Raw genomic sequence first — 25031 nt, 5'->3', positions numbered from 1 at the left:
TATAGACCTAATAAATGTCAGGGACTTACTTGGTAGGTACTGGAGATAACAGCAGTTGAAGTTGTTCTCAAATATAATAGAAATCATGTCATTCCCCTTTTTAAAATTCTTACATGGTTTCCATTATTCTTTGAATAAAATCCAAACTCCTTACTACGGTTCTTCTAGGTCTTGGCTTCTTCTAGCTCTACGCTTTCAGTTGTTAACTCTAGCCATCTTGGGCATTTCTTAAAGAAACCAAGGTGATAATTTGTCTCAGACTGTTCATGCTATTCTCCTGTGTTGAAACCATCACCTTCTCTCCCCAGCCCCACTGACTCCCTTTCTTTGCTTGCTGGTTCCTATTTATCTTTCAGGTTTTAGCTTACATGCTACCTTCTCAAAAAGGCCATCTTTGTACTCTGTAAAATGTATTCCTTCTCTAATTCTCTCTTCTACCGCTTAGTAACACTTACCATTTTTAATTTGTGTTTTTGTTAGTCTCTCCTGAGACTGAGACTGCTTAATGAAAGCAGGGACCATATGTGTCTTATTTACTTTTTATGTACCTACCATCTAGAACAGTTTCTATAAAATATTAATCACATTATTAATAGTTGGTGAATGAATGAGCACCTTCTTCACTTGGCTTGTGGGATGCTGCATTCTTTCGGTTATTCTTCCGTTTCACTGATGTCTCTTCTAACGTCTTAACTCATTCTTCTTTTTCTCCCTAATCCTAAACTTTGGAGTTCCTTGTGCCTCAGTTGCCTGCTTTCTTCTCTATTTGTACTAATTTCTTAGTGATCTTTTGGTCTTATGGCATAAATTTCAAGTATACATTAATGACTCCCAATTTTACATAGCTAGCTTGTGTTCTTATATACAAATATCTACTTGACATTTCCTCTTGGAAAGCTTACTGAAATCTCATATTTAATATGTACAGAGTAGAAGTTTTGGTTTCTTATCTCAAGTCTGTCTCACTTTATTTCAGTAATTACTATTCTTTCAGAAATTCAGAAAATTTCAGAAATAAATTTTCTTTTTGTGTGTGTGTGTGTGTTTGTTTTTGTTTTTGTTTTTGTCTTTTTTTGAGACAGAGTCTCTCTCTGTTGCCCGGGCTGGAGTGCAGTGGCACGATCTCGGCTTACTGCATCTCCGCCTCCCGGGTTCACGCCATTCTCTCGCCTCAACTTCCCGAGCAGCTGGGACCACAGGCGCCCACCACCACGCCCGGCTAATTTTTTGTGTTTTCAGTAGAGACAGGGTTTCACCGTGTTAGCCAGGATGGTGTCGATCTCCTGACCCCTCATGATCTGCCTGCCTCGGCCTCTCAAAGCCCTGGGATTACAGGTGTGAGCTACTGCACCCAGCCAATACTGTGTTTTTTTTATTTTTTGTTTTTGTTTTTTTTGAGATGGAGTCTTGCTCTGTTCCCGAGGCTAGAGTGCAGTGGCGCGATCTCGGCTCACTGCAAGCTCCGCCTCCCAGGTTCACCCCATTCTCCTGCCTCAGCCTCCTGAGCAGCTGGGACCACAGGTGCCCGCCACCACGCCCGGCTAATTTTTTGTATTTTTAGTAGAGATGGGGTTTCACCGTGTTAGCCAGGATGGTCTCGATCTCCTGACCTTGTGATCTGCCCGCCTCAGCCTCCCAGAGTGCTGGGATTATAGGCGTGAGCCACCGCGCCCCGCCAATACTGTGTTTTTAATAATAGTTCAAGGCTTTAAACCTTGGTGTCACCCTTGACTGTTCTTTCACATCCAGTCAACGAAGTTCCATCAGCACTACCTTAATCCAAAATCTGACTTCTTAATGCTGCTTCTACTTTTACCACTCACTACCACTTAGGTCCTGTATTCCATCATTTCTCACCTGGGTGATTACAGTAGCCTCCTAAGTTTATATCAGATCATATATATCAGATGATGATACTTTTCTGTTTGGAATGCTCCAGTGGTTTCCCATTTCGCAAGGCCTTACCTGACTGCTCTCTCCCTGACCACCCCTGGCCCTCATTATTCTGCCTCCTTACTCAGTTATTCTGCCTTACTCATTATTCTACCTCCTTACTCAAAAGTCCCACTGGCCTCGCTTTTTCTCACAGTGCACTTCAACAATGGTCTACCTCAGGTCTTTGCACTTACTATTATCCTCTGCCTGTATTATGCTGCTAACTTTCTGTATAGCTCAGTTACAGTAATATTCTTCTGCTGTTTCCTCAAATATTAGAGAAGGCTTTCCAAACTTTCCTATTAAATTAACATCTTCACGTCCTCTGTATTTTTTCCCGTTTTATTTTCTCTTATAGCAAATATCACTGCCTGACATATTTTACTGAAATGTAAGCTCCATGAGGAGAGGACTTTGTTTTGTTTACCATGGTGTTTTTAATATTCAGAATATGCCTGCTTACATAGTAGTTGCTAAAAAAAATTTTGTTAAATGAATAAACTGAATCATGTTGTTTCCAGTGTAGATAGAATAGGTATATGTGATTGAAAAATGAACAGCACAAAGTTAGCACCCCAAAAATGGCAAAGTGGAATAAAGAAACATTTCTGAAGGACATTGTTGAACTGTAATCCCAGCACTTTGGGAGGCTGGGGCAGTTGGATTGCCTGAGCCCAGGAGTTCAAGATTAGCTTGGGCAACAAAACGAGACCCTGTCTCTACAAAAAAAAGAAAAAAAAAATGTGCTGGGAATGGTGGCATGCACCTGTGGTCTCAGCTACCCAAAAGGTTGAGGTGGGAGGATCGCTTGACCCGGGAGTTTTAGGCAGCAGTGAGCTATGAGTGTACCACTGCACTCCAGCCTGGGTGACAGAGCGAGACCTGGTCTCGGAAAAAAAAAAAAAAAAAAGTCCGGGCATCGTGGCTCATGGTTGTAATCACAGCACTTTGGGAGGCCAAGGCGGGTAGATCACTTGAGGTCAGGAGTTTGAGACCAGCCTGGACAACATGGAAAACTCTGTCTCTACTAAAAATACAAAAATTAGCCGAGTGTTGTGACAGGCGCCTGTAATTCCAGCTATTTGGGAGGCTGAGGTTTGAGAATCGCCTGAACTTGTGAGGCGGAGGTTTCAGTGAGCCAAGATCACGCCATTGCATTCCAGCCAGAGTGAGACTCTGTCTCAGGAAAAAAAAAAAAAAAAATTAGGCGTGGTGGCGAGTGCGTGTAGTCCCGGCTACTCAGGAGGCTGAGGCAGGAGGCAGGAGAATTGCTTGAACCCAGGAGGCAAGATTGCGCCACTCACTGCACTCCAGCCTGGGTGACAGAGCAAGACTCCATCTCAAAGGAAGAAAACCAAAAACAAAAACAAAGAAAAACCCACTTTTGGAGCTCTCCTACCTTTGACTTCTTGTTGTGTTGGATAAATATATACAGGTTGATAATGCAGGTTGTTTTTTTTTTTGAGACAGAGTCTTGCTCTGTCGCCCTGAGTGGTTTTTTGTGGCGCGATCTCGGCTCACTGCAAGCTCCGCCTCCCGGGTTCACGCCATTCTCCTGCCTCAGCCTCCCGAGTAGCTGGGACTACAGGCGCCCGCCACTGCGCCCAGCTAATTTTTTCTATTTTTAGTAGAGACGGGGTTTCACCATGGTCTCGATCTCCTGACCTTGTGATCCGCCCGCCTCGGCCTCCCAAAGTGCTGGGATTACAGGCGTGAGCCACCGCGCCGGCCGATAATGCAGGTTGTTAAGTTGGATAATATATACAGGTCATATTCAAAATCTGGAATGTTCCAATATCCTACACTTCTTAGCTCTGACATGATGCCACAAGTGGAGAATTCTTAACACAGACTTTTTTTCATTCACCAAATTATTAAAAAATATTATCCAGAATTACCTTTCAGGCTATATATATAAGGTATATATGAAACATAAATGAATTTCATGTTTAGACTTGGGTCCCATATCAAGATAGCTCATTGTGTATATGTAAATGGGCCAAAAAAAAAAAATCCAAATTCCTAAACACTTTTGGCCCCAAGCATTTTGGATAAGGTATATTCAGCTTGTGTCCCCTCCCCCTTTTTCAGCTACATTGAGTTGGATTTTCTGTTCATTGTAGCCTAGGAATATCTCATTTCTTTTCTTTTCTTTTCTTTTTTTTTTTTTTTTTGAGACGGAGTCTTGCTGTGTCACCCAAGCTGGAGTACGGTGGCGTGATCTCAGCTCACTGCAGCCTGTAATTCTATGAGTATTTTTTAGAATTATGGATGTGATTTTTTTTTTTTTAAATACATTTATTGGGCTGGGCACAGAGGCTCCCTCACACCTGTAATCCCAGCACTTTGGGAGGCTAAGGTGAGAGGATAGCTTGAGCCCAGCCTGGGCAACAAAGCAAGGCCATGTATCTACCAAAAATGACAATAGAAAGTAACCAGGAGTGTGGCATGTACCTGTGTCCCAGCTACTCCGGAGGCTGAGGAAAGGATCACTTGAGCCTGGGATGGGAGGGTGAGGCTTCAGTGAGCTATAATCACACCATTGCACTCCAGTCTAGGTGACAGAGTGAGACCCTGTCTCAAAAAAAAAAAGAATAAAATCTTTTTCAGAGCATAATTTTTCCTGATTATCTTTTTAGAAAATGTGGAAGTAAAAAGGAAAAATTACATATGTAATTGTATATGTAATAATCACACATATCTGCAGAAATAACCAGATGCATTGAAAAAACACACACATGCCACCTCTTTAGTGGAGCTAATGACATACATTTTATATCTCACTTTTTTCTCTCAAGATTGTTATTATTTACTTTCTCATCGAGTAATTTATACGTCTGAGTTTTCTAATTTCTTGTTTTGTTGGTTTTCTTTTTTTTTTTGCCTTCCTTCCCATAGATCTTGAGCCAGATGATTGTGCATCCATTTACATCTTTAATGTAGATCCACCTCCATCTACTTTAAACACACCACTTTGCTTACCACATCATGGATTACCGTCTCACTCTTCTGTTTTGTCACCATCGTTTCAGCTCCAAAGTCACAAAAACTATGAAGGAACTTGTGAGAGTCCTGAATCTAAATATAGCCCATTAGGTGGTCCCAAACCCTTTGAGTGCCCAAGTATTCAAATTACATCTATCTCTCCTAACTGTCATCAAGAAATAGATGCACATGAAGATGACCTACAGATAAATGACCCAGAACGGGAATTTTTGGAAAGGCCTTCTAGAGATCATCTCTATCTTCCTCTTGAGCCATCCTACCGGGAGTCTTCTCTTAGTCCTAGTCCTGCCAGCAGCATCTCTTCTAGGAGCTGGTTCTCTGATGCATCTTCTTGTGAATCACTTTCACATATTTATGATGATGTGGACTCAGAGTTGAATGAAGCTGCAGCCCGATTTACCCTTGGATCCCCTCTGACTTCTCCTGGTGGCTCTCCAGGGGGCTGCCCTGGAGAAGAAACTTGGCATCAACAGTATGGACTTGGACACTCATTATCACCCAGGCAATCTCCTTGCCACTCTCCTAGATCCAGTGTCACTGATGAGAATTGGCTGAGCCCCAGGCCAGCCTCAGGACCCTCATCAAGGCCCACGTCTCCCTGTGGGAAACGGAGGCACTCCAGTGCTGAAGTTTGTTATGCTGGGTCCCTTTCACCCCATCACTCACCTGTTCCTTCTCCTGGTCACTCCCCCAGGGGAAGTGTGACAGAAGATACCTGGCTAAATGCTTCTGTCCATGGTGGGTCAGGCTTTGGCCCTGCAGTTTTTCCATTTCAGTACTGTGTAGAGACTGACATCCCTCTGAAAACAAGGAAAACTTCTGAAGATCAAGCTGCCATAGTACCAGGAAAATTAGAGCTCTGTTCAGATGACCAAGGAAGTTTATCACCATCCCGGGAGACTTCAATAGATGATGGCCTTGGATCTCAGTATCCTTTAAAGAAAGATTCATCTGGTGATCAGTTTCTTTCAGTTCCTTCACCCTTTACCTGGAGCAAACCAAAGCCTGGCCACACCCCTATATTTCGGTGAGTTGATGGAAATGGCTGCTGGTCATTTTTCATGTTTATGGGTCGTGGCATATAACTACATTATCAATATATAATGATTTGACCATTTCTCCTCTTCCTATTTAAAAAAAAAATTCTACCAAAAAACTTAGTTTATTTTCGTTTGAATCTTAAAAATATTTTTAGATAGGTTAAATATACTTTTAAAAGTATATAGCCAATGAATTGTTGATAATAATAAATTACATTTAAAAATCCTGGCTGGGTTTGGAGGCTTCTGCTTTGTATTCCCAGCACTTGGGAAGCTGAGGCAAGAGGATTGCTTGAGCCCAGGAGTTTGAGACCAGCCTGGGCAACATAGCAAGATCCTGTCTCTACAAAAGAATTAACCAGGCATAGTGATATGTGCCTGTAGTCCTAGCTGCTTGGGAGGCTGAGGTAGAAGGATTGCTTGAGCCCAGAACTTCAAGGCTGCAGTGAACCATGATCATGCCATTGTACTCCATGCTATTTCTACCAAAAAAAAAAAAAAAAGTTTATTGTAAAACTTGGATAACAATATGAATTTAATTACTAAGAAAACTATATGGGGCCAGGCGTGGTGTCTCATGCCTGTAATCCCAACTTTGGGAGGCCCTGCCAGGCAAATCACTTGAGTCCAGGAGTCACCAGCCTGGCTGACGTGGCAAAACCATGTCTCTACAAAAAATATAAAAATTAGCCAGGTGTGGTGGCACACACCTGTAGTCCCAGGTACTAGGGAGCCTGAGACAGGAGCATCGCCTGAGATGGGAGATGGAGGCTGCAGTGAGCTGAGATCGTGCCACTGCACTGCAACCTGGGTGAAAGTAAGACCCTGTCTGGACCACCCCCCACAAAAAAGAAAAAAAAAGAACCTATTAATTACATTTACAGAATCAATTTAATCTATAATTGATTAGAAAAAACAACTTCTATATATTAAATTCCCACATGGAGTTGTACCTGTTAGGATTTTTGTTTTGTTTTTTTGAGACAGCATCTTGTTGCCCAGGCTAGAGTGCAGTGGTGCAATCATAGCTCACTGCAGGTTCGACCTCCCAGACTCAAGCAATCCTTATACCTCAGGCTCCTGAGTAGCTGGGACTATAAGCATATACCACCACACTCAATTATTTGGGGGAAAAAAAATTTTTTTTTTTTTTTTTTGGTAGAGATGGAGTCTTGCTTTGTTGCTCAGGCTGATCTCACTCCTGGCCTCAAGTGATCCTCCTGCCTCAGTTTGCAAAGTGCCAGGATTATAGGCAGTAGCCACTGTGCCCGGCCAGGGGTTTTTCTTTTCTTTTCTTTTTTTCCTTTTTTTTTTTTTTTTGAGACGGAGTCTCGCTGTGTCGCCCAGGCTGGAGTGCAGTGGCGCGATCTCGGCTCACTGAAAGCTCCACCTCCCGGGTTCACGCCATTCTCCCACCTCAGCCTCGGAGTAGCTGGGACTACAGGCGCCCGCCACCACGCCCGGCTAGTTTTTTGTATTTTTAGTAGAGACCGGGTTTCACCATGTTAGCCAGGATGGTCTCGATCTCCTGACCTCGTGATCCACCCGCCTCGGCCTCCCAAAGTGCTGGGATTACAGGCTTGAGCCACCGCGCCCGGCCTTTTTTTTTTTTTTTTTGAGACGGAATGTCACTGTCGCCAAGGCTGGAGTGCAGTGGCACGGTCTCAGCTCACTGCAACCTCTGCCTTCCAGGTTCAAGCGATTCTCCTGCCTCAGCCTCCCGAGTTGCTGGGATTCCAGGCACCTGCCACCACCCCTGGCTAATTTTTTTGTATTTTTAGTAGAGACGGGGTTCCCCCTTGTTGGCCAGGCTCCTGACGTCAGGTGATCTTCCCGCCTCGGCCTCCCAAAGTGCTGGGATTACAGGTGTGAGCCACCGTGCCCGGCCAATGCTTTTTTTCTCATTGAGAATCTTTATTTCTCAATCCTGATCTTTAGAAAAATTGAATTATGGTAATGAAGACAACTTTGAACACATCCCTTTGCTACTGAAATTTATCTTAATTTTTCTAGTGGTTTGCTTAAGACTGCAAAACAAATACAGAAGTAACTGAGAGTTGAAGTTGGATTTTTTCAGACTAATAAAAATTAATATCCTTGAATTTCATAGGAGTAGGACTTAAAGCTAGGCTGAGAACATGGAAGGAAACAATGAAATAATTTAGAAATTGTACTTGACCTGTAGACATATGAAGTTTTTCTTTTATAATCCATATTTTAATGTTAATATATCAAAATGAACCTTTGGGCCTTTAAGCAATTTAAATGTTCTTATTGATAAGGTAAAAAAAAAAGTAACATTTAGAGATGCTGGAGTGACGGGCTGTTTTCCAACCAAACATGTACCAAAATTAAATTTTTACTTCAAATTGCAGTATATTGCTGAACAGAAGCAATTTTTCAGAGAGACAGGGAAAGGCACAGTAGGGAGGAAGTAGGGAAAGGAGCAATAGGGAGGAAGTGCGGGAAGTGATAACTTCAATAGGTTGACATCCACAGATATGTACCAGGGAGAGAGAGAGACATCCTGACACGGAGAGAGAGATGTTTGGATATGTGGAGAGATACTGATACACATAAACAGAAATGTGCCTCTTTGTTTAAAAAAAATTGAATTATTATTTTTTGGTTATTTTTGTTAAGTACATACACATAATTGAGAAAAATTTACAGTTTTATAAATTATTAGAATTTGTCTTTTTCAAAAAAAGTGGGAAACCAAAATGAAGATAAGACAGATTTTTAAATTTTATTTTATTTTACTATTATTATTATTTTTTGAGACAGAGTCTCGCTCTATTGGCCAGGCTGAAGTGCAGTGGTGCAATCTTGGCTCATTGCAGCCTCTGTCTCCTGGGCTCAAACAATTCTCCTGCCTTAGCCTCCCTAGTAGCTGGGATTACAGGCGAGTGCCACCATGCCCAGCTAATTTTTGTAGTTTTACTAGAGGTGGGGTTTCACCATGCTGGCAAGGCTGGTCTCGAACTCCTGATCTCAGGTAATCTGCCTGCCTCAGCCCCCAAAGTGCTGGGATTACAGGCATGAGCCACCACACCTGGCCTTTATTTTTATTTTCTAAAATTTATTTATCTTTAAGCACGTACCACCTTTGGGAAATAAAATAGATTTTATTCTAAAGATGAAATAATTATTTATTGAGCACTCACCATAACCAGAATTATAACTTACTGAGTGAAGTTTTATTTTGTAATACATTGTTTCAGAGATCAAAGGAAGAAATGTTGGTGCTGGCAAAGAAGCCATTTGAATCGTTGCTTGGCAATAATAGCATGGTGACATGCATCTTTGTGTGTTTTGTTTGTAGCACATCATCATTACCTCCACTAGACTGGCCTTTACCAGCTCATTTTGGACAATGTGAACTGAAAATAGAAGTGCAACCTAAAACTCATCATCGAGCCCATTATGAAACTGAAGGTAGCCGAGGGGCAGTAAAAGCATCTACTGGGGGACATCCTGTTGTGAAGGTATGAGACTTTTGGGGCTTATTTTGCAGATACCATACAACTAGTGATGATTAGACAAATCTATTCAGTTAAGTACTAGAGAGTACAAAGAGCAAAAACTCAAAACTAGAGAGCCTCTGTTGTTTTGGGGGCTTGTTGATGTGACTACACTTCTGCATTGAGTTATATTTGCTAGGCTAAAAGATGTTCTTTCGTGGACTGACTTTCCTTCTGGGGAGACTCTAGGGAAAGATTACAGTGGCCAAATAGCTGTTTTACTGACAAAAAAATACGGCCGTATTATATTTATGAATAAAATATATGCTCATTTAAAATTTAATACAGACCGGGTGCGGTGGCTCATGCATGTATCCCAGCACTTTGGGAGGCCGAGGCAGGTGGATCTTGAGCTCAGGAGTTCAAGACCAGCCTGGCCAACACGGTGAAACCCTGTCTCTACTAAAAATACAAAAATTAGCAGGGCATGTTGGCAGGTGCCTGTAATCCCAGCTACGTGGCAGGCTGAGGCAGGAGAATTGCTTGAACTCGGGAGGCGGAGGTTGCAGTAAGCCGAGATCGTGTCACTGTACTCCAGCCTGGGCAACAGAACTAGACTCCGTCTCTAAATAGATAAATAAATAAAATCTAATACAGAAAAATAGAAAGAATAAAGCAACAAATTACCCAAAATCTAACCCTCTCAGAAATAAGCAGTGTTAACATTTGATTAACATTCCAGATAACTCTCTATGTATATATTTAGTGGAAGACTGAATGGATAGCTAGAAAAATGATTGGATTTTTTTAAGGAAAGAGATTACACCTGTAATCCCAGTACTTTGTGAGGCTGAGGCAAGTGGATCACTTGAGCCCAGGAATTTGAAGCCAGCCTGGATAATACAGTGAGACCCAGTCTCTACAAAAAAAATACAAAAATTAACTGGGCATGGTGGTTGTATGCGTATAGTCCCAGCCATTCCGGAGGCTAAGATGGGAAGATCAATTGAGCCTGGGAGGTTGAGGCTGTAGTGAGCCATGATCACGCCACTGCACTCCAGCCTGGGCAACAGAACGAGACCCTGTCTCAAAAAAAAGAATTCCTAAAATATCTTTCTAAGGTCACAAAAAGAGATTAAATACATTATTGAGAGATTGAAGTTATTGTTTCAGATTTAGATGGCATGGATTGACTTCTACTCTGAAAAGTAAGGTAATTGTCTTTCTTAAACTTCCTTCACCTTTTCTACTCTTTACCTCCTGAATTTTCTTGCTTATGGTATTTTTCCTTTCAAATTTACATCCTCCCTAACTTCTCCACCAATTATTTAGCCTTAGTTCTATTTCTAGTTAGATTCAATGCTCACTACTACTTCTTTTTTATTTATTTCATTGTTAAGTTTTTTTGTTTTTATGTGAGGAGGGCTTTGGATTCTGTGTTCCATAGGTTCTTTCATGTTTGAAAATGTGTTTTTTGCCTTTATATACTCAAATATAGAAATGACTGTAGATAATAATCTCTTAGAACTGTGTAGACATTTTTCCCTCTTGTCTTAATGGTATTGAATACTGTAGTGGAAAAACTAATTACACTGAAGTGATTTTCAACAAATAAAATCTACGAACTATCATCTCTTTTATGAGCTATGCTTTATGCTTATTATCTGATCATGTTTTATAGTTCTTTACATATAAAGATTTACATTTTAGATGGGTTTTTTAATGATTTGTATTAAGAAATGCCAGGAAAACAAAACATAAGAATTTTGTCATTTTGTTCATGAGTCATATTTTGTTGTTAAATGAGCTTATTTCATTTTGATAAAAGAAGCAGATTTGTTGCTTAGTTTTCTATATCTTTAATTTTCACAGCAATAAACAAATTATTTACAAGTGTATAAATGAACAAGTCCTTTGGGAGGGTACATGATTTGTTTCCACAGTTTTCCTTTAATGAAAAAACTGATGCATGTGCTGTGATCAAAAGCAAAAAACAACATTAAAAAAAGCATTCTAAGGCCGGGCACGGTGGCTGAAGCCTGTAATCCCAGCACTTTGGGAGGCCGAGACGGGCAGATCACGAGGTCAGGAGATCGAGATCGTCCTGGCTAAAACGGTGAAACCCCGTCTCTACTAACAAAAATACAAAAAGCTAGCTGGGCGAGGTGGCGGGCGCCTGTAGTCCCAGCTACTCGGGAGGCTGAGGCAGGAGAATGGCGTAAACCCGGGAGGCAGAGCGTGCAGTGAGCTGAGATCCGGCCACTGCACTCCAGCCTGGGCAACAGAGCAAGACTCTGTCTCAAAAAAAAAAAAAAAAAAAAAGGCATTTTAAAAGATTAAAAAAAAAACAAAAACAAAAACTGAGCCAGGAACAATGGTGTGTGCTTGTAGTCCCAGCTACTGGGGAGACTGAGGCTTAAGTATCGCTGGAAGCCAAGAGTTCAGGGCTGTGGTATATGATGACTGTGGCTGGAAATAGCCACTGCACTCCAGTCTGGGCAACATGTCTCTAAAAAACAAAAGCAGAACTGGTGCTGTGGCTCATGCCTGTAATCCAGGTGACACGGTGGACTGGGATGCTGAGGTGAGAGGATTGCTTGAGGCCAGGAGTTTGAGACCAGACTGGACAACAAATAAATGAGTAAAATTAGCTGGGCATTGTGGCACACACTTGTAGTCCCAGCTACTCCAGAGGCTGAGGCAGCAGGATTGCTGGAGCCGGGAATTTGAGGCTGCTGTGAGCTATGATTGTGCCACTGCACTTCAGCCTGGGCAACAGAGCGACCCTATTTCTACAAAAAATTTGAAAAATAGCCAAGTGCAATAAGTAGCTTGTGCCTGTAGTCCTTGCTCTTTCAGAAGCTGAGGTGGAAGGATCTTTTGAGCCCAGGAATTTGAGGCTGCAGTGATCTATGATCATAACGCTGCACTCCAGATTGGGTGACAGAGCAAGGCACTTCTCAAAAACAAAGACAAAACAGCTGAGTCTCTCCTTAAGGGGAGACTACAACTCCTGGTATTAGCAGTTTTTATTTTCTTCTTGTAAGTGACTTTTTGTTTTCTAACTTATTGATTGAAGAATTATTTCTTTATACTTGAAATGATTGACTTAACCAGAGTATGTCTGAATGTTAATAGTTCTTTATCAGTCTTTTGCAGTACTGTTGATGCTCCCTTTCAATCTGAGATTCTTTCTTGCTTCATGGCCAGAAAAAGATGTATATATTTCCTTTTCCTTTTATTTTGTTGTTTACTTAAGTGACTCTAATTATTATTCAAATGTTGGCTTATCTTAGGTCTTGCTCTGTTGCCCAGGCTGTTCTTGAACCCTTGGCCTCAAACGATCCTCCCACCTTGCCCCCCAACCTTTTTTTTTTTTTTTTTTTTTTAAGAGATAGGCTCTTGCTCTGTTACCTAGGCTGGACTTCAGTGTCGTGATCATACTTAACTGCAGCCTCAGACTCCTAGGCTCAGGGCATTCTCCTGCCTCAGCCTCCTGAGTCGCTGGGACTACAGGTGCATGCCACTGCATCTGGCTAACTTTTCAATTTTTTTGTGGAGATAGAGTCTTGATTTGTTGCCCAGGCTGGTCTCAAAACTCCTGGCTTCAAGTGATCCTCCTGCCTTGGCCTTCCAAAGTACAGATATTATAGGTGTGAGCTGCCAGGCCTGGCTGATTTCTCTCTTTTCTTGTGGTGGAATAGTATTCAATTGTGTATACATACCACATTTTAGAAATCCATTCATCCATTGACAAACACTTAATTTGGTTCCATATCTTGGCCGTTATGAATAATACTGCAAGAAACAGCATAAATATCTTTTTAACCTACTGATTTCATTTCCTTTGGATATATAATATACCCTGTAGTGGAATTGCTGGATCATATGGTAGTTCTGTTTTTAATTTTTTGTGTAACCTCCATACTGTTTTCTGTAATGGCTGTACTCACATTCCCATAACAGTGTGCCAGTATTCCCTTTTCTCCTTATCCACACCAGAATTTTCCTTCTTTTTGCATTTTGATAAATAGCCATGCTGACTGGAGTGATACTATGTCTCATTGTGGTTTTGATTTGCATTTCCCTGATGATTAGTGATGTTGAGCATTTTTTCATATACCTATTTGCCATTTGTATATCTCCTTTTGAGAAATGTCGTTTTAGATCCTTTGCCCACTTTTTAGTTAGATTGTTCAGGGTTCCTTGGCTGTTGAGTTGTTTGAGTACCTTGTGCATTCTTAGTATTAGTCCTTTGTTGGATGAATAGTTTGAAGATATTTTCTGCCATTGTACAGGTTATCTCCTCATTCTGTTGATTATTTCCTTTGCTGTACAGAAGCTTTTTAGTTGATAGAAATTGTTTTCTCTATTTTTGTTGGCTGTGATTTTATAACATTACTCATAAAATCTTTGCTTAGATCAATGTAATGGAGCTTTCCCCCTATGTTTTCTTCTAGTAGTTTTATAGTTTTAGATCTTAAATTTAAGTCTTTAATCCATTTTGAGTTGATTTTTTTGTATGTTATGAAAGATGGGTGTCTAATTTCATTCTTCTGCATGTGAATATCCAGTTTTCCCAGCATGTTTATCGAAGAGGGTATCCTTTCCCCAGTGTATATTCTTCTTAGCAACTTTGTTGAAAAGGAGTTAGCTGTAAATATAGGAATTTATTTCTGTGCTCTCTATTCTGTCACATGGGTCTGTGTGTCTGTTTTTATATCAATATTGTGCTTTTCTGGTTACTGTCATTTTGTAATATATTTTGAAGTCAAGTAGTATAATGCCTTTAATTTTGTTCTTTTTTTTTTTTTTTTTGAGACGGAGTCCGCTCTGTTGCCCAGGCTGGAGTGCAGTGGCCGGATCTCAGCTCACTGCAAGCTCTGCCTCCTGGGTTTACGCCATTCTCCTGCCTCAGCCTCCCGAGTAGCTGGGACTACAGGCGCCCGCCACCTCGCCCGGCTACTTTTTTGTATTATTTTTTTTTTTTTTAGTAGAGACGGGGTTTCACCGTGTTAGGCAGGATGGTCTCGATCTCCTGACCTCGTGATCCACCCGTCTCAGCCTCCCAAAGTGCTGGGATTACAGGCTTGAGCCACCGCGCCCGGCCAATTTTGTTCTTTTTGTTCAGTTAAGCTTTGGCTCTTTGGGGTCTTTGGTGGTTCAATTTAAATTTTAAGATTATTTTTTCTATTTCTGTGAAGAATGTCATTGGTATTTTGACAGAGATTGCATTGAATCCGTAGATTGTTTTTGGTAGTATTTATTGATACATTCTTATACACAACAACTTTTTTTGTTTGTTTGTTTTTGTTTTTTGAGACAGAGTCTTACTCTGTTACACCACCTGGAGTGCAGTGATGTGATACTGGCTCACTGCAACCTCTGCCTCCCTGGTTCAGGTGATTCTCCTGCCTTAGCCTCCTGAGTAGCTAGGATTACAGGCACACACCACCATGCCTGGCTAATTTTTTGTATTTTGGTAGAGACGGGTTTTTACCATGTTGTCCAGGCTGGTGTCAAACTCCTGACGTCAAGTGATCCACCCACCTCAGCTTCCCAGAGTGCTGGGATTAGAGGCGTGAGCCACTGTGCCTGGCCAACAAAACTTTTTTTTTTCTTTTTTTTTAGAATAACTAAAAATATTTTATTAAAACATAAGATTTACAGAAGTTTGCAAACAAGCCATACAAAATGGTCACAAGCCTTTTTTGAAGGGGGGATCTACACTTGACAGCAATGTTATTAGTGAGGGCTGTGATGTTTGTTTAATGTTCCCATTTTGGTTCAAACAGTCAAGCTTGTCTATGTACAGCGTCTAAATAAAGTTAGATTTGGCTAGAGAGCATATTCTAAAGACCTGGTTAGCTGCTTTTAACCAATGCAATTAGAAAACCAAAAAAGGGGGAAAGGAGCCCATAAAATTAAAATAAAACTACCTCCCCCCTCAAAAAAATAAAATAAAATAAAGAAAAACACCCACACCCCTGCAGCTAACCTGACAACTACCTTCATTCACAGTGCTTTATACTTAAACCAGGATGGGGGAAATGAATAAAAGTAGGGAGGGGCCACTGCTTTTAAACGTTTCACAGCAATCCAGATGATACTTCTAGCCTCTGATCATGCTTTATGACAGTGAATCAGGACAAGACATAGATTTGCTAATGTGCATTTAATCACCAAAGGACTGAAGATGTCTGGGCTTTTTTATTCTGTAATATTTCTAAGACTGTGTCCGTTAAATGCAGACAAAAAGGAGGAAGTCTTGGCAGAACAGGAGAAGTGATGCACACTTGATGATCGGATCAATTTAAATATTACTCATGGCATATAGCCTAGTCCATGCTCTAGCTGTTTCTATGGCTTGGGCTTCGTTGGTGTTCCACTGCTCCACTACATCATTTGCTAATGGATCATCTGGATTGGGAGCACTTAACAAGGCCTGGATCGGTAGCAGAACTGTGCAGATCTGCAGTGCTGGGGACCACTTATCTTTCAAAATATTTAAACATATTCTTCCCAACTTGTCTACAATAGGATAATAAATTTTGGTCATGAAACGTACTTTAGGGGCTGCCATTGGGTATTCTTCAGGAAGGAATAGCTCAAGTTTAAAAGTCCCTCCCTCAGAGGGGGAATCTTGAGGGCCAGCAGTGACCACATGAAAATAACGGGCTTTGCTCTCATCTGGTTCTGCTTTGATGCCAGAAACTGGTTCTGCCAGCAAACGCTGGGTTTCCTTGATGATTCTGCGGAGCAGCCCGGCCATCTTGTCAGAACCCGGGTTCGGCCTCTGGTCTCATCTCCAGGTGCGCTCGCCTCACGCCACAAAACTTTTAAAAGACAAAAAGAAACAAGCCAGCAGATACCGAGCACAATCAAGGCACTTTTTTTGTTTGTTTTTTTAAGTAGAGACAGGGTCTCACTGTGTTGCCCGGTTTGGTCTTGAATTCCTAGGGTCAAGCATTCCTCTTGCCTCAGTCTTCCAAAGTGCTGGGATTGCAGGTGTGAGCCACTGCACCTGACCTAAACATACCACTTTTATGTGTGAGTCTCAGACCAGTCTGGAATAACTGATGCCTTTCTCTCTTTCTGAGAATTTAAAATCCTCAGAATAGTGGAGAAATCTACCAACTCTTCTCAGTTGCTGGAGAAGAACCACCTCTGTTAATGGGAAAAAATGTAGTCTCACAAGGTGGGCATATACTAGTATAGTGTTCCATACATTGCACATCTCTGCAAATATGTTGGAGTATATAGAATCAGGTATCAGTTCCACTTTCCCTTTTAAATGACCTGCTGTCATGTGTACTGCTTATTTTCCCCTCGATATTAGAAAAATAACTTTTAGATAGTAAAATGAAGTAGTATCGCAATCTTCCCCCAATAACTAACAAAATAAACAAAATGTATGTGTGTGTAGGATGTGAGGAAACAGCCAAAAATCTATTGGTAACACCCAAACAAGCAAAGAAGAACACAAACTTTGATCTATAAACTTCAAAGAGTGGTGATAGAGGATGGAGAGTGGGGTAAGGTGAGGAATGTGTAATAGAAGAGATTCTGGTGTAGTGTATAGCAGAGCTGCTAACCCACACATACTTGCATCCATCAGGAAGAGTAGTAAGTCAAGGAAAAACCCTCAAAAATAAAAGAATAAAAGATCCTGCCGGGCGCGGTGGCTCAAGCCTGTAATCCCAGCACTTTGGGAGGCTGAGACGGGCGGATCACAAGGTCAGGAGATCGAGACCATCCTGGCTAACACGGTGAAACCCCGTCTCTACTAAAAAAATACAAAAAACTAGCCGGGCGAGGTGGCGGGCGCCTGTGGTCCCAGCTACTCCGGAGGCTGAGGCAGGAGAATGGCGTAAACCCGGGAGGTGGGGCTTGCGGTGAGCTGAGATCCGGCCACTGCACTCCAGCCTGGGCGACAGAGCCAGACTCAGTCTCAAAAAAAAAAAAAAAAAAAAAAAAAAAAGATCCTTTACACTGCTAGTGGGAATGTAAACTAATATAGCCATGATGGAAAACAGTCTAAAGGTTGCTCAAAAAATTTAAAAATGGAACTACCGTATGATCCAGCAATTCCACTGTTGGGAATTCATCTACAGAAGAGGAAATCAGTATATTGAAGAGATCACAGTAGCCAAGATATGGAATCAACCTAACTGTCCATCAGCTGATGAATGAATAAAGAAAATGTGACAGATATGCACAATACAATACTATTCAGGCATAAAAAAAGAATGAAATCCTGTCATTTGTGGCAACATGGATGAACCTGGAGGAAATTATATTAAATGAAATTAGTCAGGCACAGAAAGATAAATACGGCATGTTCTCACTTATATGAAGGGGCTAAAAAATTTCAGCTCACAGAAATAGAATTTTGAGGCTGAGAAAGGATTGCAGGAGGTAAGGATGGGGAGAAGTTGGTCAATGGATACAAAATTACAGCTAAAGGGGAAGAATAAGTCTTGTGTTATGTAGCATTGTGGGGTGAATATAGTTAACAAAAATTTATTGTGGGATTTCACACCTGTAATCCCAGCACTTTGGGAGGCTGAGTCGGGTAGATCTCTTGAGGTCAGGAGTTCGAGACCAGCCTGGCCAACATGGTGAAACCCTGTCTCTCTTAAAAATACAAAAATTAGCTGGATGTGGTGGCACATGCCTGTAATCTCAGCTACTCAGTAGGCTGAGGCAGCAGAATTGCATGAACCCGGGAGGCGGAGGTTGTAGTTAGCTGAGATTGCACCACTGCACTCTAGCCTGGGCAACACAGTAAGACTCTGTCTAAAAATAAATTTATTGTGTATGTTCACAAAGCTAGAAAGGATTTTGAATGTTTTTAACACACATGATAAGTGTTTGAAGTGATAGATGTCTTAGTCAGCCTGATTTGATTATTATACATTATATCAAAATATCACTATTTACTGTACAAATATGTATAATTATTACATGTCAACTAAAAAGAGGAACAAATAATCAAGTATACAAATCTTAAGTTGTACAACACAACGAATATTTAACACACAAGTATAAATACTCAAAAAACCACACAAGTTAACATATAGAACATTTTAAGCACTTCATGAGTCTCCCTTGTGTCCCTTCTCAGTTTATACCCCCAACCAAAGATAATCATGCTTCTCAACTCTCATCACCATATATTAGTTTTCTTATTTCTGTATTTTATATAAATGGAGGTCCTGTTTTGTATCTAACATCATGTATTCAACATTATGATTGTGGGATTCATCAAATTTTTGTTGTTTATTTTTTTCATTGCTTCATGTTAGTCTCGTGTATGAATTTGCAAGTGTTTCTTTGTTTTCTTTTCATAAACATTTGATTTGTGTGGAGTGTTGGACAATTATGAATAAAGTTGCTTTGTGCCTTTTTTAAAAAAACGAAAAACAAAAAAAAACCATGACTTTCGATGGACAAAGCATTTACTTACTTGGGAATATGTCCGGGAGTGTAGTTACTGATATTCCAAAGTGGCTGCACCAATTTATACTCCCAGTCAGCCATATATAAAGTTCTTGTTCCTCCACATCCTCACCAATAGTAACACTTGTTAGTCTTTTAATTTTAACCATTATTGTAAAGATATAATGGTATCTGGCTGTGGTTTTAATTTGTGATTTCTTGATGACCAATGATTTTGAACATCTTATATATTTGTTGGACATTTGGATATCTTTCATGAAGTGTTTGTTTACATCTTTTGACCTTTTTGTGATAGTGACACAATCATGACCCATTGCAACCTCAAACTCATGGGCTCAAGCGATCTTCCCACCTTGGCCTCCCAAGTAGCTGGGGCTACAGGCATATACCACCACGTTTGACTAATTTTTAAAATCTTTCTTGTAGACAGGGCCTCACTATGTTGCCCAGGCCTAGTGTCTGCCACTTGCTTGTTTTCTTGTCTGAAACTCTTGGCCTCAAGTGATTGATCCTCCCACCTCAGCCTCCCAAAGTGCTGGAATTACAGACATGAGCCACTGTGTCCAGCCAGCTCATCTTCGAATAATACCGGTTTTACTTCTTCCTTCTTAATTTTTATTTTATTTTATTTTTTTGAGACGGGGTCTCGCTCTGTTGCCCAGGCTGGAGTGCAGTGGCGTGATCTCCACTCATTACAAGCTCCGCCTCCCGGGTTCACGCCATTCTCCTGCCTCAGCCTCCCGAGTAGTTGGGACTACAGGCACCAGCCACCGCGCCTGGCTAATTTTGTTTTTGTATTTTTTTTTAGTAGAGACAGGGTTTCACCCTGTTAGCGAGCGTGGTCTCGATCTCCTGACCTTGTGATCCGCCCGTCTTGGCCTCCCAAAGTGCTGGGATTATAGACGTGAGCCACTGCGCCTGGCCCCTTCTTAATTTTTGTACTTTTCCCCCCTTTTTCTTGCTTTATTGTATTGACTAGGACCTCTGATACATTGTTGATTAGAGGTGGTGATGGAGGACATCCTTGTCTTTTTACCAAACTCAGGGCAAAAAAGGATTAATAATTGTGCCATTAAGTAATTTGCTAGGGTTTTGTTTGGTTGGTTGTTTTGGGTTTTTTTTTGGGGGGGGTGGGAATACCTTTTATCAGACTAAGGATATTCTTTTCTAATTTGTTGGGAGGTTTCTATTTTTGTTTTTTGAATTTATGAATAGGTGTTGAGTGTTGTCAAGTGCTTTTCTTGCAGACTTGTTTTCTATTTTAAGGACACAAGAAGCGAACCATGCAGCCAGTGTCTGCCACTTGCTTGTTTTCTGTAATGTGGTAACTTAATATTAAAGTAAAATAGAGATAATGTTCTTGTATTATTAAATTGGACTGATACAGTCTCATTTCTTTTTATAGTTTATGGTTAGGAACTGTAGAATTATGTATCACTGTTAAGAATCTCCCTTCAAGTTCCCATTTTTTTTAGGTTTTATATATCCACAATATCTTTGTGTTGGTGGTGGGGGACTTCACAGTGCCTTCAGAGTACACAAGTGAGAAACAGATGCAATTGAATCTCAAATGAAACTGAATTGTGTACTTGTTGCTGGGAAACTAATCTTTAATAAATTTTAAAATAGTCTTTAATGAATATTTAATCAGATTATTTTACTTTTTAGTTCTTATTCTAAATATGGGAGAATTGTCTGTTTAATTAAAGCCAATAATTTTTATTGGAATTACCTGGTGAAAATGCACATTTTCAGTTATTAAAATTGGAAGAGACTTTTGTAGGTCTTAATTTTCTGAGTTTTGTTTTAGATGATTTAACGTAGATTATCTGTATGTTTTAAAATAATGTTTGGTTAAATGAAAATTAGTTTAGGCTGGGTGCAGTGGCTCACGCCTATAATCCCAGCACTTTGGGAGGCTGAGGCAGGTGGATCACCCGAGGTCAGGAGTTCGAGACCAGCCTGGGCAACACCATGAAACCCCATTCTACTAAAAATACAAAAATTAGCCGGGCGTGGTGGTGCATTCCTGTAATCCCAGCTACTCAGGAGGCTGAGGTGAGAGTATCACTTGAACTCGGGAGGCAGAGGTTGCAGTGAGCCGAGATCGCGCCATTGCACTCCAGCCTGGGCAACAAGAGTGAAACACTCCATTTCAAAAAATAAAAAATAAAAAAGTTTGAAAGAATTTGCTTTACTGTGAACATTTGTCTAAAAAGCGCTTGAAGACAAAATGCTACTGAAATTACTAATTTCGATGGCATTTTGTAGGTTTGTGCTGCTATTAATTGCAATAGTTTACTTTTTGTAGTGTTTTATAGTTTACAAAATGTTTTCCCGGAGTTTACCTTTTCTTTTTCTTTTTTCTTTTATGAGACAGTGTCTCACTCTGTTGCCCAGGCTGGAGTGCAGTAGTGCAATGTCAGCTCACTGCAGCCTACGCTTCCTGGGCTCAAGCGATCCTGTCTGCCTCAACTTCTCCCATGGCTGGGACTACAGGGGCATACCACCACGCCTGGCTAATTTTTGTATTTTTTTTTTTTTTTTTTTTTGAGACGGAGTCTCGCTCTGTTGCCCAGGCTGGAGTGCAGTGGCACGATCTCGGCTCACTGCAAGCTCCGCCTCCCAGGTTCACGCCATTCTCCTGCCTCAGCCTCCTGAGTAGCTGGGACTACAGGCGCCCGCCACCGTGCCCGGCTAATTTTTTGTATTTTTAGAGACGGGGTTTCACCGTGGTCTCGATCTCCTGACCTTGTGATCCGCCTGCCTTGGCCTCCCAAAGTGCTGGGATTACAGGTGTGAACCACCGCGCCCGGCCTAATTTTTGTATTTTTTGTGGAGGTAAGATTTTGCCATGTTGGGCAGGCTGGTCTTGAACTCCTAGACTCAAGTGATCCACCTGCCTTGGCTTCTCAAAGTGCTAGGATTATAGGCTTGAGCCACCACACCTGGCCTCAGAGTTTACATATTTAATCTTTACAAAAGTTCTTTGAAAAGGGCAAATCGGTTACAGTCATATGCCACTTAACACCCGGGATATGTTCTGAGAAATGCATCATTGGGGGATTTCCTCGTTTTATGAACACGAGAGAGTGTACTTATACAAACCTAGATGGTATACCCTAACATATAGTATAACCAGTCACATTGGCACCAGGCTTGCAGTCCCAGCTACTTGGGAGGGTGAGTCAGGAGGATTGCTTGAGCCCAGGAGTTAGAGTCTAGCCTGGGCAACATGTTGAGAGCTTCTCTCTTAAACAACAACAACAACAACAAAGATTTACTTAAGAAAATATGGTATAAAATATTAAAAATGGTATACCTGAATAGAGCACTTACCATTAATGGAGCTTATAGGACTGGAAGTTGCTCTGGGTGAATCAGTGAGTGAATAGTGAATGAATGTGAAGGCCTGGGACATTACTGTACACTACTGTAGACTTTCTAAACACAGTACCCTTAGACTATACTATATTTATAAAAATTTTTTTCTTTAATAATCTAACTTTTTTGCTTTATAAGTTGTGAATTAAAAAGAAGTCTTTTGTAGTAACACTTAGATTAAAACACAGACATGTTGTACAGCTGTACAAAGATATTTTATTTCTTTATATCCTTATTCCATGAACTTTTTTCTATCTTCAAATTTTTTATTTTTATTTTGTTTTTTTACTTTTAAAACTTTTTTGTTTAAAATGCTGACACCAACGCACACATTAGCCTAGGCCTTCACAGGGTCAGGAACATCAAGATGTCACTAGGCAACAGGACTTTTTCAACTCCGTTATTACCTATGGGACCACTGTTGTATACGGTCTGTCATTTACTGAACCACTGTTATGTAGCTCATGACTGTACATTTTACAGGTGATCTGAGGTTATGTATGTTGTAATTGGCGGAGAGATCTTAAGCCCAGGTCTTTTGACTGTCGTTTCTCTGTTTTACCATATTACTTCTTACACTGTAGTTATCTCATAATTTCTTAGTATGTTTCATTTTCTAAAGCACTTTCACATTATCTCATTTAATTCTCCAAATAAACTATTTTAGAAAGCCTGGTCTTCGACTTAAAGTCAGATACTCTTTCTCTTACTTTAAAAAAATTTTTTTTTCCCTTGAGACGGAGTCTTGTGCTGTTGCTCAGGCTAGAGTGCAATGGCCCATATCTCAGTTCACTGCAACCCCTGCCTCCCGGGTTCAAGTGATTCTCCTGCCTCAACCTCCCAAGTAGCTGGGATTACAGGCACCCACCAACACACCCACCCAGTTAATTTTTGTATTTTTAGTAGAGACGGGATTCCATCATGTTGGCCAGGCTAGTCTCGAACTCCTGACCTCAAGTGATGCACTGCCTCAGCCTCCCCAAGTGCTGGGGTTACAGGTGTAAGCCACCGTGCGCGGGCCCTGATAAAAATCTTAATGCTCATTTACTATTATTATAGTTCAAGCTCTCCTTCCTTGGATTAATCATGGTAGCCTAACTACTGTAACTAATAACCCCCAATTCTCAGTGGTTTAAGACCAAAAAAAAAAAAAAAGTTTATTTTGCATTTTCTTTCAAATTGTTACTCAGGAATCCAAGATATGTTCATCTTTTGATGCCATCTTTAATGCAAAGCTTCTACTGTCCCTGGGAAAGAAGAAGGTGTATGGAAAGCATTCAAGATATTTAACTACACTAACCTGGAAATTACTGTCAATTATCACCACTTACAATTTTTTGGCTAGAAGTAGTCACATGGCCCTACTTACATGCAGAAGTACTGGGAAAAGTAGTCCCTGGCTGGGCAGCCTTTCCTCAGCAAAACTCTGTATTCTGTAGTATAATATAGAACTCTATACTTAAATCTTTGGTGGTTAGCTTGCCTTCTATGCCACATGCTCCACACAGGAATAAATCATGGCTAAGTCACTAATACGGGCTCTAGAGCCAGATTGTTTCAGTTGAATCCTGGATTTTACTATATCCTTGGCCAAGTAACTTAATTTTTCTTTCTAGACCTTTCGTTTAGTCGTTCATTGCTTAATTTATTCACTTATCTATCCATTTACTCATTCAATGTGTATTTTTTGATTGCTCACTACATTATAGACAATATTGTAGGTGCTAGGGATGCAGAGATGAACAAGACAGACAAAACTCCTGTCCTCAGGGGCCTTTCTCACTTTATATACCGAGAGAGACAATGAGTAGTAAATAAACAAACAAAACATTAGAATATAGTAAGTGCTATATTGGAAATCAGTATGTGGTGTGGTAGAGGTTAATTGTGAAGAGTTTACCTTGGGATTTTTTTCTTTATAAAATGAGGATAATATATAATAATATAATCTACCTAAGAGCTGTTGTGAGGAGTAAATGAAACATTGTAAGGAACATGGCGTAGTACCTTGCACATTGTAAATGCTCAGTAAAAGTTAGCTAGTATTATTACTTAGGTTTCTTGGAACAGTTTGACCAACACTTCAACACTGATGAAGAGTATGTAGCAGAATAAGCTATCTACATTGGCATCCTAGAATTAAGCTAGGTTTGTTACTGACATTTTAAGGAGTTGTGAATTAATGGGCTAGTGATATGTGAAAATGGAAAGTAGAAGGGTACTTAAACATCAGTTATGATGATCTTCCTGTTATTCTGCAAAGGACAATTTCAAGAGAGCTAAGAAATTTCTGAAATACATATTTTTTGAAATTATGAAGGAATGCAAGCTGTGGTGCTGTTGGAAAATACCACCTACCTTGTAGCCAACTGACAAATTAACTGACAAAAAAAAAAAAAAAACTTTTTCTTTTCTTCCAAATAAGTTATCTGATTCCTTAATATGGTCACCAAATAATACATTCAAAGCAGTTTGCTAATGTAGCTGGGGATTCACTGAGGGAAATCAGACATGTTGCCTACTCCCATGAATTTTATTGTCCATTGAGACTTGCAAATAAGATAGTACCAATAAAGTATGATAAACGTTTAATGGAGGAAATTCAGATCTTTGTGAGAGCAAATAGAGACCTGAAATTTGACAGAGTTGAATCAGGTGCTTATTTTTTCTTTCCACAAGAAAGAAAAGAGATTTTTATTTTTAAATTATTATTATTATTATTATTTGAGACAGAGTCTCG

The 25031-nt window shown here is 40.5% G+C and overlaps 2 protein-coding genes across 8 annotated transcripts in view; one reads left to right on the top strand and one right to left on the bottom strand.

Moving 5' to 3' along the window:
- Nucleotides 1-25031, top strand: part of NFATC3 (nuclear factor of activated T cells 3) — a 156007-nt gene that overhangs the window by 40434 nt on the left and 90542 nt on the right. For all 7 annotated transcript variants that reach the window (XR_001898413.3, XR_001898411.3, XM_017953705.2 and 4 more), the window contains exons 2-3: nucleotides 4834-5968; nucleotides 9307-9469. Coding sequence is in view for 5 of the 7 variants with exons in the window: in XM_017953705.2 (XP_017809194.2) it covers nucleotides 4834-5968; nucleotides 9307-9469 (1298 nt within the window). In the remaining 2 variants the exon portion in view is untranslated. The remainder of the gene's footprint in view (nucleotides 1-4833; nucleotides 5969-9306; nucleotides 9470-25031) is intronic.
- On the bottom strand, nucleotides 15602-16260 carry LOC103880518 (ubiquitin-conjugating enzyme E2 N-like). The gene has a single exon (XM_021932378.2). It carries the CDS (start codon nucleotides 16215-16217, stop codon nucleotides 15759-15761), a length of 459 nt encoding a protein of 152 aa, XP_021788070.2. The 5' UTR covers nucleotides 16218-16260; the 3' UTR covers nucleotides 15602-15758.

This window comes from Papio anubis, chromosome 18 (assembly GCF_008728515.1).
Source record: "Papio anubis isolate 15944 chromosome 18, Panubis1.0, whole genome shotgun sequence".
Lineage (NCBI taxonomy): Eukaryota > Metazoa > Chordata > Mammalia > Primates > Cercopithecidae > Papio > Papio anubis.
This window is presented reverse-complemented; position numbering and strand designations above follow the sequence as displayed.

Excerpts from the sequence above, each read along its gene's own strand:
- LOC103880518 (XM_021932378.2), bottom strand. The coding sequence starts at position 16,217 with ATGGCCGGGCTGCTCCGCAGAATCATCAAGGAAACCCAGCGTTTGCTG.